The sequence below is a fragment of the Agelaius tricolor genome, unplaced genomic scaffold (assembly GCF_023055355.1).
Source record: "Agelaius tricolor isolate 1412-34295 unplaced genomic scaffold, bAgeTri1.0.p SCAF_25, whole genome shotgun sequence".
Lineage (NCBI taxonomy): Eukaryota > Metazoa > Chordata > Aves > Passeriformes > Icteridae > Agelaius > Agelaius tricolor.
Window position 1 is genome coordinate 5,307,445 of NW_027269285.1, and position 14,602 is coordinate 5,322,046.

At 40.5% G+C, this 14,602-nt stretch overlaps 1 protein-coding gene across 2 annotated transcripts in view; it reads right to left on the reverse strand.

The window, feature by feature from the left end:
* Positions 1–14,602, reverse strand: part of CRCP (CGRP receptor component) — a 40,509-nt gene that overhangs the window by 4,879 nt on the left and 21,028 nt on the right. For both annotated transcript variants that reach the window (XM_071447507.1, XM_071447508.1), the window contains exons 3-5: positions 14,206–14,304; positions 11,984–12,078; positions 3,025–3,082 (exon numbers count right to left, since the gene is read on the reverse strand). In XM_071447507.1, the coding sequence (XP_071303608.1) occupies positions 3,025–3,082; positions 11,984–12,078; positions 14,206–14,304 (252 nt within the window). The remainder of the gene's footprint in view (positions 1–3,024; positions 3,083–11,983; positions 12,079–14,205; positions 14,305–14,602) is intronic.

Sequence of the window (14,602 nt, forward strand, 5' to 3'; positions counted from 1 at the left end):
ACTGCTGCTTGTCAGCATTCAAGGCTGTGCTGCCCCAAAATAACTGCAGGGGTTTAGGAAAATTTGCTGCAGCACATCAATGTCATTCATAACCACACCCAGTGTGTGCTACCTGTGAAATGTGATTATTGACTCAGCTCAGGGCTCACTCAGCATTTCTATTCACCCAAATTAGAGCAGTCTGATACTCAATTTCCATTGCAATATATTCATAAAGTCACCACTGCTCCCATTTAGTTTCCACAATGCTCTACTTTAATCAAAGAGGAAAACTTTATAAATGAATTGGTGTAAAATTCTCCCAGCTCAAACTGAAAGCAGCACCTTCCCCCTGCAGCTCAAATTGAATTCTCAGAAATTCACAGCCAGCCCATGAAGATAATCCCAGGGATTAAAGTGTTTATTCATAAATTAAGGTTTAAATCTATATTCACAGTGCCACAGACAAATGGGAGCACAAAATCACTCAGGACTGTCTAAATTCCTTTTTTTACTCAGTGAAACAAGGACAAACATCCTTAATTCAAACCATACCTATCTTTTGTGCTTACCCAAATAAAAGCAGAATTTAAGAGACTTCATCCTCCTCCCTGTGCTGCTTTCAGTGCTAATGTTTATTTGGTTTGGTCTCCTGAGCCATAACAATAAATCAAGAATGAAGAATAAATAAAGCCACACTGAAGAACCCCAAAAAAGTCCTGAAGGAACTGAGAAATTCTCTCAGCATTTGGTCAACAAACCTCAGCATCAAAGAACAACCTGTGGGTTAAAAGCTATTGTTCATTGGAATAATAAGCTAAGAATTAGATTTTTAAATAATCAGTTAAGTACAGTAATAAAGGAAATAGGGGCTCTGATCATTTCCAAAGCAATCAAGCACATAATTTACCTCCAGTGGGGGAGGAGATGTTTGATGAGAAAATCACTGTTATTTCCTCCTTTGAGCAGTGATTTGAAACTGCTCAGCACCACATCAATAGGAAAAGAAACACATTAAAAAAGAAATAAAGTAAAAGACTGAATGACTGAATTAATGTCCCTCAGAGATAATTAACCAAAGGCAAGGCAGAATACATTGTTGAGAAAATAAACTGTTTAAACCCCCTTAGGATCTTTCATTTTCCAAAATATTTTCCAGTATAAAAGACAATGTGCCAGCCTTTAAGTATGAAATTCTCCAAGGTTTTAAAAAGCACAAAATCAAAATCTGCTTTTCCGTTCAGAGAGAATTGTATTTTATATATTTATATTTTATATATTTATATTTTATATATTTATCTAGAAATATGTATTTATTTCTTTAAATGTATATAAAGATATATTTAAATATAGAAATAAAATAAATATTAAATATATAAAACATATCTATTTAAATATATATATTTATATATTATTTTTAATATCATATTTTATGTGTAGGCAGGATAACAATGCAGGTAGGACAGGAGGGAAGAGACAGACAAAGCCATGCAGTGACCTGAGAGCTCCAAAGGGTGACTGCATTTAAAGAAGGTTAGAAAAGCCTGCAGAAGGCAATAAAATAAATCTGTCTAAGCATATGAAGCTAACAAAGGTGTGAGACAGGCTCTAATTGTGCTTTCTGACTGACAAAGCTCCTGCTTGGGCTGCTGGTGGCCACTGATCTCCTCAGCTGCAGTCATTGCTCTGAGATGCCTTCAGCATTGTCAGCTCTGCTCCCTGGTGACACAAGAAAAATGCTCCTATGGTCCCTCTTGAATCCTTCCCCTTTTCTAATAACAAATCTGATCCTGTTCCTCCTCAGCTTGGTTCCAGGGCAAGATTGCAAACAGATGTTCTTAATGCAAGAGATCTTTATTGAAATCATATCCTGAGTGTAACAATCTCTTTATTACCACAGGGCTTTGTGCTCCTGAGGAGATTTCTGAGAGAACAGCAGCATTTATTTCTATTTAGTGACAATTCCTCTTTGCAGCTGAATTATTCTTAGACTGACAATGGCTACTTTCCATCAGAAAGTTTATATCCACTTCTCATCCTGCATATTGCTCATTTCTTTTTAGAATTTTTCATTTTAGTGTAACAAAAAAACATTTAAAACAGGGAAGATGTAAAAAAAAAATAAAGTGTTCCACCACAGAGCTGCACAGCAAAAATATTAAATATATTCTTATTTGCAATACTTTGATAAATCACCTTTAATGACTGCATTGGGCACTTTAAATGAAAAAAAAAGAGAGGTGGAGAATTGGTCTGAGAGGGCTGTGAGAGGAAGCTGAGTGGATTTGAAGCGGGGAAGATGTAAAAAAATAAAGTATTTAAAACAGGGAAGATGTAAAAAAAGAAAGTATTCCATCACAGAGCTGCACAGCAAAAATATGAAATATATTCTTCTTTAAAATACTTTTGTAAGTCACCTTTAATGACTGCATTGGGCATTTTAAATGAAACAGAGAGGTGGAGAATTGGTCTGAGAGGGCTGTGAGAGGAAGCTGAGTGGATTTGAAGCAGGGAAGATGTAAAAAAATAAAGTATTTAAAACAGGGAAGATGTAAAAAAAAGAAAGTATTCCATCACAGAGCTGCACAGCAAAAATATTAAATATATTCTTATTTGCAATACTTTGATAAATCACCTTTAATGACTGCATTGGGCACTTTAAATGAAAAAAAAGAGAGGTGGAGAATTGGTCTGAGAGGGCTCTGAGAGGAAGCTGAGTGGATTTGAAGCAGGGAAGACGTAAAAAAATAAAGTATTCCATCACAGAGCTGTACAGTAAAAATATGAAATATATTTTTCTTTAAAATACTTTTGTAAGTCACCTTTAATGACTGCATTGGGCATTTTAAATGAAACAAAGAGTGGTGGAGAATTGGTCTGAGAGGGCTGTGAGAGGAAGCTGAGTGGACGTGAAGCTGTGGCTGTAAAATGTGCATAAAATAAAAGGATCCATTCAATCACTGGCCCGTGAGGAAGCAATTGTTGAATGATCTCCAAGGTGAAAGCTGCCTGCAGCTCACTTTGCACAGGCCCATTGGTACTCACCAGCTGGATCTCCACTGCACTCACAGGCCTGTGGTTCAGCAGCTGCAGCTTTTCTGCCCTGGTAAAGTGAAGAGAATCCCCATTAGTGGCTGCTTTGAGGATGCCCTCAGTGGCTGCAGTGATGCAAACACATCCCTGATAACTCAGGGAGAAATGTCACTGCCAGGAATGATCCTGGCTGGGGCTGCAGTGTGCCTGAAGGGCCATCATTTGGACATTTTCATCATTTGGGACTTGGCTGTGCTCAGCCACGCTGCTGTTGGCCCAAGGGGGCAAGCAGAGACCCTCAGGTCATTACTGAGCAAGCATTAATTAACTGCTGCTTTGTTAAAGCCCTGCAGAAATGTTCACTCAGCAAACACCCCAACCTCCTGCCATCAACACATGTGGGATCTCAGCACATCGTTCCCGATGCCCAGAGATGCCAGGAGAACCCTTGGGGGTCTCGAAAATCCTGGAATGTTGCCAAGAGTGTTTGGTGGCTTGATTTTGACCCATCCACAGAAGTAACAAGAGTTTGAGGACAAGAGAATCACTTTAGAGTACAAGGTGTAAAAGAGACACATTTAGAGGGTGAGATATAGACTTTAAGGTTTTTGGTACAGGGGGTTATGGAGACAAGATGGAGGGATCAGGGCGTGTCCCGTCCTTCTTCTTTCTTCTTCTTGTCCTCCATCTCCTGTGGTGATGTTGGCACTTGGGGATTGGTTCATGGTGAAGGTGCACTTGCTAACATGGGTGAAAAGCATTGGGAAATCAAGGTAAATATTGTGTACGTAGATTTTAGTATAAAAAGACATGACCGCCCCGTGGGTGGTCAGAGAGTGCCTGTGACTGCTTGCAGATCAGACCTCTGCTGGGCAGACAGAAAAATTTTGTAGATAAGAAATAATAAACAACCTGAAGATGGAAAAGCTGAAGAGTCCAGACTCGTCCTTTGAATCGCGTGCCACCCAAGAACCGCCCTACCCGTGTGGGGCAGAGACAGACAGACAGCCAGACCCGACAGACACACAACCACAAGAACAATTCCCATACCTAAGGAGTCCCAATCCCACCAAATGGCAGCAACTTGTTTATTCTTTTAGCTCCTTGCAAATACAAAATTCCAACAGGGAACTACAGTTTGGAAAAAAACCCGAAATCTTGGCATTTATTCCCTTCTCCAAGGTAGAAATACATTTTTAAAAAGCACAAAATTCAAATCTGCTTTTCCATTCAGAGAGAAAAACGTGGAGCAATTTGTTCCTTAAAAAAAGATGATGTTTCATCTTCAGCATTAAGTAAAGCTGAACCATTCTCATGGTGAGCTGAACATCCCTGACTTTTTATTATAGGGCATTTTAAAGCATATTTAAATGGATTCTGGAGGGTTTAAAGCATATTTAAACTGATTCTGGAGGGTTTAAATAAAGCATATTTTAAATGATTCTGGAGGGTTTAAAGCATATTTAAACTGGTTCTGGAGAGTTTAAAGCATATTTAAATTGATTCTGGAGAGTTTAAAGCATATTTAAACTGATTCTGGAGGGTTTGAAACATATTTAAACTGATTCTGGAGGGTTTAAAGCATATTAAATCTGGTTCTGGAGAGTTTAAAGCATATTTAAATTGATTCTGGAGGGTTTAAATAAAGCATATTTTAAATGATTCTGCAGGGTTTAAAGCATATTTAAACTGGTTCTGGAGGGTTTAAAGCATATTTAAACTGATTCAGGAGAGTTTAAAGCATATTTAAACTGATTCTGGAGGGTTTAAATAAAGCATATTTAATCTGGTTCCGGAGGGTTTAAATAAAGCATATTTAATCTGGTTCTGGAGGGTTTAAAGCATATTTAATCTGGTTCTGGAGGGTTTTCCCCTGGGGGATTTTAGAAAGGAAACCTCACAGCTTTTAAGAGAACCCAGGTCACTCCATGTTTACAACCACCAATTTCTGTGTGTCTGGAGATACCTCAGAGATATAATTTCATTTCAAAAGGCCTCTGCCACTGGCTGCTGGATGATCCAGCTAAAATTTCCATTTTCATCCTCACTTTCAGCTTCAGAAGAAAAGCTTGTGAATTTTCAATCCAGCATTTGTAGTCCCTAACTGTTAATATGAAAGCTCCAGGATGACCTCCTATTTATTCATTTATTTATTTATTTATTATTAGCTTGCTTTGCTTTTGGAGAGCCAAAATCCATTTCCACTGGTGATGGGAAGCAGGGAATCCACCTCCTTTTTCCCCCCCCCCTGTTAATCACTCAAATCCATTTGGTGTTTCCAACATGAGGCCATGGAGAGCAAGGCTGGATTTTGCTCAGAGCACTTTCCAGGCAGAAAGATGAGGTGTTTACAACTGCTGCCATCTACCAGAGTCACAAAAAATCAGGACTAAAACCCCAATAACGACAGGAGATGAGCACTCAAACCCTTGACATGGAAAGCAGGTGATTGGAGGAATCAACCAGAGATAAAACTCACTTGTGTAAAAGCAAAGCTAAAGGCAGCACTGCCATGCAGAGCTGGGGAAAGAATATTAAATAATACCTTTATTCTAGAAAAACCTGGCCAATTCAGCTGGATTTTTGAAAGATTTTTCCTCCAGAGCTGGGAATTCCCTGCTTTGGTGCCTGATGGAGGCAGAGCTGGTGCTTTCAGTGTTCTCTGCTTTGCTCCCTGGCCAAGCAAATGTTGGTGCTCAATTTCCAGAGCTCTCCAACAACTCCTCCCTGTAGAAACCTCCCTCCTCCTCCTCCAGCCCTACCTACAAGGACAGACTGTGATGAATTCATATTTTACCCAAGTTTCTCTCACATGACACTTCAGAGCCTTCTCAAACAACTCTTTCTTCTCTTTTGCAGCAAAACCCATCCCAATCCTCCAGCTCCACACAAAGCACATTATCTGACTTTTATTAAATAAATTTCCTCATCCTCTTCTTTTCAAAGTAATATCCTTGAAATATAAACCCCAGAGCCAAATAAAGAGGATCAAATGGCAAAAGCCATTTTATGCCTGAGCTGAAGAATGCAAACCTGATTTATCCAGAGCTCTTTCCAAGCAGGTAGGGCCGTGTTTATCACAGGAAGATTACTGGCACAGCAGCAAGCAGAAATAAATTAACACCAATTACACATGGTGACTAAAACAATCAATTAGTGCAACTGCTGGTGTTTCCTGAAGAAATAGAGGGCACAACAAAAAAAAGGTCACCTCTGCAAGAGGTTTTGCTTATAAGCCATGAACAGCACTCCAACTCATTAGGGATAGACAGAAATTTTACACTCAGGCCAAACAGATCCTAAAAGCATCATTTCAGGGGATTTGCAGTTTTTATAAATGTGTACAGAAGAATGAGAGAGAACTGACAGTGATTAACACATTCAGATGTGGCATCTGAAGGATTTCATGGCTGGTTTTGATCAGCAAAGCTCCCTACTGGAAAATGATGCAGAACAACACAAAGGAACAAGCAGCAGGGTGCAGAAAAAAAAGCCCCAAAAGCTGCATAAATGCCATATTTCATCTAGAACTGCTTGTGCAGCATAGGCACTAATTAACACCCTGACACAAGGATCTTTAGACATGGTAATGTGTAATTATGAGGGAAGCAATGAAACAAACACCCCCAAAATGTCTCTAAAATGCATTTTACAGGAAACTGGATTGCTCAGCCCTCAGCAGAAGGCAGAGGTTTGAGTGGGAGCTCAGTGCCCACTGCACCTTTTTAATATTGATCCCAAAAACTGACTGCTGGGACCAGGCTCTGGGTCTGATCCCAAAAAACTGACTGCTGGGACCAGGCTGTGTACCTGGAATTTCCTGATCCCACAAAGTGACTGCTGGGACCAGGCTCTGTGTGTATCTGGAATTTCCTGATCCCAAAAAACTGACTGCTGGGATCAGGCTCTCTGTGTACCTGGAATTTCCTGATCCCACAAAGTGACTGCTGGGACCAGGCTCTCTGTGTACCTGGATTTTCCTGACAGCACACACACAAATTAAAACCTGAATAATCACAATTTCATCAGAGATTAGCTTTAAGTAAGGCAACCATGCATTAGGATCAGCCCTGATTGCAGTGTTTGGCTTGGGCACAGACCTAAGCTTGAATTTACTTCATGCTCCATTAAATCTAAAAAGTAAAATTCACTTTTTCCAGCTCCCATGAATTCATCTTTACACTTCCTACAGCACTCAGGGCACGCTGATGCTTGTTAAATAAAAGGGGAAATGTCCCACTCATCCAAACAGAAGGTGAAGAACATTTTCAGCCTCATTGCCCCCACATTTCAGCATCTGCATTTTCCCTGCCCTGCCTGGATTTTAGTACCAGTTTGGAACACGAAAGCTGCTCACTCAAGAGGAGAATCCATACAAAAGATGAGTGACAGAGAAAGCAATTTTCTCACATAAAAGCAAGATCCCACTAATCAGAGTTAATGGGCCGTGCTGCAGACTTGTACAGGACCTGCCTGCTGAGAAATCCCAACAGGGCAATTCCTGCTGAGAAATCCCACATCCTGCAGCCCTGGGGCTCAGCTGCAGCCAGGAGCAGCTTGTCCAGGTTGGAAAAATGTTCTGGAGTGGGTTTGGGGACACACACAAAGCTCAGGCTGCAGGGGACAAGAACCTGTGCAGTTATATGGGAAGGAAAAGGGGTCTGAGGTCTGTGTGAGGGGAGAGAGCTGGAGGAGGTGAAAATGTTGAGTTCCAACCTAAAAATCCTAAAAAAACATTTCTATAGGACAAAAATCACCTCTGGGACATGTTCAAGATCACAGAGAGAGCAGACAGCACAATCCTACATTGATACATCCAGCCTAAAAAATAATACAAATACTTCCATGCTCTTGTGGAAATTCAGACAAAATGCACCATTTTCTGTCAGCACTAAGCAAACTTTTGCAGTTTATATTTAAACCAAAATCTCCTCTGTGTGTTGGTATTGCCCTTTTTTAATCTGCTGAACTCCCAGAGTGTTTTTCCAGCAAGAGGTCTGGGTAAGGAGAGAAGAGTGCCAAGATCCAGCAGAGAGAGCTAAAAAAACCCTTCAAACATCTGTGCCTGAGCAGAAGCAAATTTATCCTGAGGAATGGATGTCTGAGGGTTACTAGGAAAACCATGAAGTAACAGCTGGACACACAACCAGGGCTTTGATTCCTGCTGGAAATATAAATCCCCATAAATCCCATGGTCCTCAATCAACCAGGGCAACTTTTAATGCCTGAGTGCTGAGCACAGGGCCTGGCTGAGGGAGGATTCCCCCAAAATGGGAAAATTCTCCACAAGGATTCCCACTGGAAAAGCTGAGAATAATCTTCTTAAAATCACTTAAATGATGCTGCTGTTCAATGAGCACGTTGCTTACTTGCTGCTGAATATTCATTTTGAAAGCTCTGGAGGAGACAAAAATTACCAAGCAAATCCTTCAGCCCTTCATATTGCAGAGGTTTGTATCTGTTGTAGTTTTTGGCAGTCATGAGGGAAAATATTTTCTAGAAGTACTGAAGATTTTCAGCTCAACACTTCCTCAACTGTGTTGATTTAAAGACAAAAAGGGCAATGTTCCTGACCAGTTCTTTTAAAATTATAAAAATATGCAGTGATTGGAAATTTGGTTATCCCAAAATTAGATACAAGATAGGATATCAGTGGCAGGAAGAAGCACAAGTGGAACCAGTTTTCATTGAACCACAATTACAGAACTCCAGTTTAACAAATGTTCTTTTCATGCAATGCAATTCACTATAACTTACAAACATGAAGCCTTTCCAGCACTAAGACTGGAAAATGAGCTGCTAGTGGCAAACTCTATTTCCAAGTACAACATGGCTCACTGAACTGGAGCTTCAGCCAAAGTCTGAGGCCTCAACAAGGTAATAATAAAATTCATTATGTGGGTTCAGAGCTGTAGTTTTAAAAAAATCTCAGTTCTACAGTTTGAATTTTACCAAAGCAATGATTAAAAACTATGGGAAAAACTGTTTTACCACACCTTAGCTGTATCAGTGAAATATCTGGCTTTGAATTTGCTCCATTTAGCAAGGCAGCTTTCTGAAATGACTCTGGAATATTTGTTTGCACACATTGATGTTTTTAAAATCTTTTAAATTGATTTTTTTAAAATCTGCCTTTTAGGAAAGTTTTTTTTGTGTGTGTGTGTGTCTATAACACTAAAGAGACAAATCCATCACAAAATGGATGCTGGTCTTTTAACTTGTTTTTTTTGAGGAGCAAAAATCAGTGATAGCAGAAGGATTTGAGGTGATTTGCCAGGAACTGCAGAATTTGCCAGAATTCTGTTACCAGTTCTCTCACTGGAGCACAGACATCACGTGCAGCCTGACATCCTGCAGGGCTGTGGAAGGAAAAAGAAGAATTCCTTTGACTGAAAGCTGTGCTGTGCCTCAATTCCTGCTGCTTCCAGCTGGGGATTCTCCCATCCACGAGCACAGCCTAGTGCTGAGGGCAGCAATCACAGCCTGGGCAGGGAATGGCACAGCCCAGGCAGGGCTGCAAATCCTGGCCTCCAAAGGCCTGGTTTTAGGAATAGGCTAAGCCTAATTAACAGCATCAACACGCTGCTTAATTGCTTCCCCTCTGATCAGAGGTGGAGTCATGAGGAATGTAAAGGGCAGGGAAGCAGTTTGGGGTGACTGGGTGCTGCTGACCCTTTAACCAGAGTGAATTGTCTGAGGACAGGCCCCAATTAACACAAATTAAATCTAATCAGCCACTGCAGAGAGCTGTGAGCAGCACAGACAGTGTCTGAGCACATTTTGGGGTGCCTTACCAAGAAAGGAAGCAGCAAAGGGAGTCTGGAGCTCATTACTCTTGGTGGGAGGAAAGGTCATTCCAGGGATCACACAGGCAAGGTCCTGGAAGAGCAAACACTGCAGCTCTTTCCTCTCCAAGGGAGGGGAGCTCTCTGCACTCAGCTGGAATGAAATCCCTCAGCACCACCTCCAGCCCACAGAATGGAAACCATCAAAGCCTTTTTATTTAACAAGAGGAGCAGTGTGGAAATGACCTTGGTCAGGAACCAAAGGCAGCTCCAAACTGCCTTGGAGGCATCACTGCTTTAAGTGGTTTAACAGAAAGTGCCCTAAAGAGAAATTGCACCCCCTGTGCTCTCTGTGCTTTGGGGTGAAGGGGCTGCCAGGGGGGCCCTGACATCTCTGGCTTCAAATGCTGCATAGAAAAGATCAGAAAACATGAAGTGCCACACAAAACAATTCTGGGTTTTATTCTGTAAAGCACGTGGCAGAGTTGGGAAGTTCTTTACCAGATAAAAGCTGTACAGGATGCTCACAAAACAAATGTGAATTCTCCCAGAGTAAATTTGTCACCTACACCACTGGCTGGCTCTTCACTCTCATCCTGCTGCCATCATGCACAAGAAATGGTTTGGGAATAATTCCTTTGCTTCAGTGCCTCAGGAAAAGGACACACAGGATGATACCCAACCCCAAAGGCACCTCAGAGCACCCATAAAAGATGGAACAGTCCAAAAGCTCATTTAGAGTTTGTAACTGTTCCAACCTTCCCAGCTCACTGAACAAGCAGCTGTGGGAAGGTGAATATTTGGGCAGAGCTTCTACAAAAGTGCTCAGCACTGTGGGAGACAGAGAATCTGTAGCTGGAAGTTTCTCTGTTATAATTTAAAGTGTTCAGTATTCCACTCTAGGAGATCCCATCCAGGGGAGCAGTTACAGTGAAGGTACCTAAAGTGATAAACTAAGAGTTAACCCTCAGGTTCTGGTCAAATTCTACCTGAAAAAGTTTAGAAATGAGCTTTAAATCAGAATAAACACTTTGATTTTTAATGGGAGTTTTACACCAACATCATTCAGTTTGTTTTATTCTGAAAAATCCCACTCTGCTGGTTCTTCCTAAGCTGCTGCCCTGCACTGACAGCAAAGGTTATTTCCCTTCAGAAAGGGCTGGTTTACACCCAGAAGGGAAGGATGCTCACTACTACTCAGGAAATGTTTGCTGCCAATGTAAGACCTCTCAGTGCCATATTGTCACCTCTTTACACCTCTGGTATTTTTACTGCAGAGTATTTTCTTTTCTCCATGCTTCAACACCTCCAGAAAATAATGAGGATACATAAATGAATATCCTGCTGGATAAATGAGCTCCAGGAGGGTCAAACACTGATTTAGTGCCCTGGCAAAGAAAGCCCTCCAAGCACAGTTCCAGGGCAGGATTCCCAAGGAGCAGCAGAGCTGCTGCTGGGCTGGATGTGCCTGGCTGTAGAGAGGGGGCACTGAAAGTCCAACAAAAAGCTGCCAAGCTGCTCCCCCTGCTCTGGAGAGCCTAAAAACCTCCCTGCAGCACTGCAGAGCTCTCCCTGTGCATCTTGTGGCACAGCCAAATGAGTGGAAAGCCTTCTTCCCAGAGGATGAACTCCTTGGGAGTCCCAGCAGGGAATAAAAACACAGAGTCTGAAAAACTCCTGCTCTGAAGGGAAGGAGGAGTCATTTAGAAGCACTAAATAAAAAAACCAAGGGGTTTTTCTGCTTTAGAAGTCAGCAGTGATCAGAGCTCTCCAAACAAGTGGCCAAGTAATTCCACTTCTATTTACATCAGGCTTCAGCCCCACTCTGCAGAGCTCCAGGATTATGTGCCTGGAGAACAGGGGGAAAAAAGCCCTTGGAGCCTTGGAACTGCAAAGGAAATCTTTTTCTTTCCAGGCAGAACTTCCCAAAATAACAATTGGATGTTCAGCTCCACAGGAAACTGCTGGGGAGGAGGGGGGGTGGTTGATGCAATATTTAAATAATTGAAGTGTAGATCTCAGAGATCCTGGACATAAAGATGGAAACACCCACAAGTGAAGGAAAATTTAAATAATGGCAGAAAAGACTTAAAATCCATGAATCAGATCATCACATTGTCCCCAGAGATCAGTTTGGCAGCATTCATTGAGTTTTTACTCCTGTTCAAATGCACAGCTTCACTTACTTGGTTAATTTATGGTCTTTCATTGCTATCAGGAACTCCCTGACAGTCTCAGGACTCTGGTACCTGCAGGGTGTTTTTGAAATGTACTTCAGTGTCTGCAAGGGACAGAAAGAAAATATCTATTATTTGATACATCTTTAACAACCACTTAATTATTAATTACTTAATTAATACTTGTTTTACCAGTTGTGTATGGAACAAGTACTCTGAAAAGTCTCGAGAAAAACTGGAAAATCAGTTCAGGTTTGGAAATCCACTTTATCTGAGCTGATCAAAGCACAAAACTGCAGTTGAAGAATACAGGAAAGGGCTGAGTTTTAGCTCTGCCTGCTAAAAAACCCCTCTTGTGTTTGTGAGATATTTGCTTGGTTTGCTCCTTCTTTGGATTTTGTCTTTAAAAGCACACAGGAAATTGAATTCATCTTAAACCCAAGTTTTCATGTGCCCAGTGTCAGGAAAACTTTCACTGCCAGCCCAGAAGATCCCTCTTTAAGATCTCTATCCTTGTTTTTATCCTTTACCTGCATTTTTGGCAATTTAAAGATGATAGAAGCAGATTCTACAAGGATATTTTGCTATTCAAAATTAATTGAGACAATTAAACTTTGATCAGTTTTTTCCATGTAACACCTACCAACCTTGACAGCAAATGTTCTATTATTTGCTTTATTTACAATAACAACATTGAGCAGGTGGATAATGGAATTACATTACACAAAGTAATCTGAACTGAGTAAAAAAACAATTAGTTGATTAAAAACCCCACAAAAATTCCAGTTCATAGCTGACTTTTCACTGGAAGTGATTTTAAGTCTACCTAAATATTTATTGTTGCTTGAATTAAACACCAAAATGAAGAGATGGAAATAATTGTAATTTATTTTTCCTTTCTTTAAGCCCTGACCTTTCCAGATTAAATGAAACTTATTCACCACCAGTGATTGAAATTAAATTATTATATTGTCATGTCATGTAATTATTTCACAGGAGTAATTTCTCTTCCAGATTCATCTTTTTTGGCAATTTCAAATCAAAGAGAAAGCCAAAATACAGAAAAGCAAAGCTCCTTTTATGGAGTTACTTCAGTGCCAATGGATCCAAATCTGCAGGCAGCTTGTGAAGAAATCCAAAGACAACCCTAAAAAATCAAATTCTGCTTTTCTTTCAGTCAAACATAGAAAATCCAGCCAGAATTGACACCAGCTGCACCCCAAGCACCCCATAGGTATTTAACAGCTAGAATAACAAAGCAATTCAAGATTTCAGGTGCATCCTGATCAAATTTACTTACAGGGTCTCCCTCAGCTGTTTCCCAGAGGTGCAGGAAGAGACTGCCAGTCTCCATGAAGATTTAATTCCCATTTTTGGTAAGCCCCTATTTTGTTGAATGCAAGGCTCAGGAATTACAACCTCTGTACCTTTTTCAAACAAAGCCAGAACTAAAACAAAACCAAAGCCTAGGCCAGATCTTCTCCACATGAGTGGTTTCAGGGCTCAACAGAATTACTCATGCAAGCAAAGGCAAAGTGCTTTCAGCTGCCTGCTGCTCATGCAATTCTGCAGCACACACACAATGGCTCCCTCTGCAAGGCTCTGAGAGGTTGTTCATTTATTTTAAATAAATTTGTGTTTGTAGTGTAAGATTTGTATATGTATTTGTATTGTAAGATCTTAGAATTCCTCCCCAGCAAGGGATGAAATGTTTATTCCCCACCTGGCAGCCAAGTGATGTTATCTGTACATGGGGTTTGGCTTTTCTTTGGATCAAAATCCAATTTAGATTATCTGTTTTGGCTGGGAATTATTGATTTAGTTCTGTTAATTAAAAATACCATGTAATCTGTGCCTCAGCTTTGAAATCATCATCTTAATTATCACATTAGTTGATATCACAAATTCATCAGATGATAGCAAGCTCTGCCCTGTGTCTTAAAAGGATGGAATTTTTAGAATTTAAAAAAATCCTAACAAAATTAAACAGCTGAAAACTGGGGGGTTTGAAATTTTGGAATTCTTTTATAGATTTTAAAAGCAGCAGCAGCTGCCTAACTTTGCCCTGACAGCACAGTTACCCTACAGCCACAGAAAAGTGGCAGATAAAACATTTTATTATGATTTGAATCAGGGGAAATTTGATACTAAATTATTAATGTACAGCTCTAAGGATGTGAATTGTTGCAGCTTGAGCTACCTGGTAAATGGATTTTCCCAGTGCTGCTCACCTCATACATGATTGTGTTCAGATTCTGCTGCCCAGAGCTCTGCTTGGTTTTGCCACTCACTTTACGCTGCTGCTTGAGATCAGTAAGTAACTGGTACACCTAAAAATAAAAATAAAGAGGTTTAAAGCATCTGAGAGCATTTTACCTACAAATATTACAGCAGGAAATCATAAATGAACAGGAAATTCCTACCAGTCAAACAACAAAAAATGTGAGGTTGTTCTGGTGGATGGACCAACAACTGGAATGAGAAATGTTTTGGCCCCAGAGTGGTGAATAAGGATGTAAATTGGTTTTTTTTAAAGCTGTGATTATTTTAAACAGATGAATGGAACTTTTCCAGGTGTTTTGCTTCAGGCTTTGCAATATAGCCAGAGTCAGTACCCAGAGCAAAGCA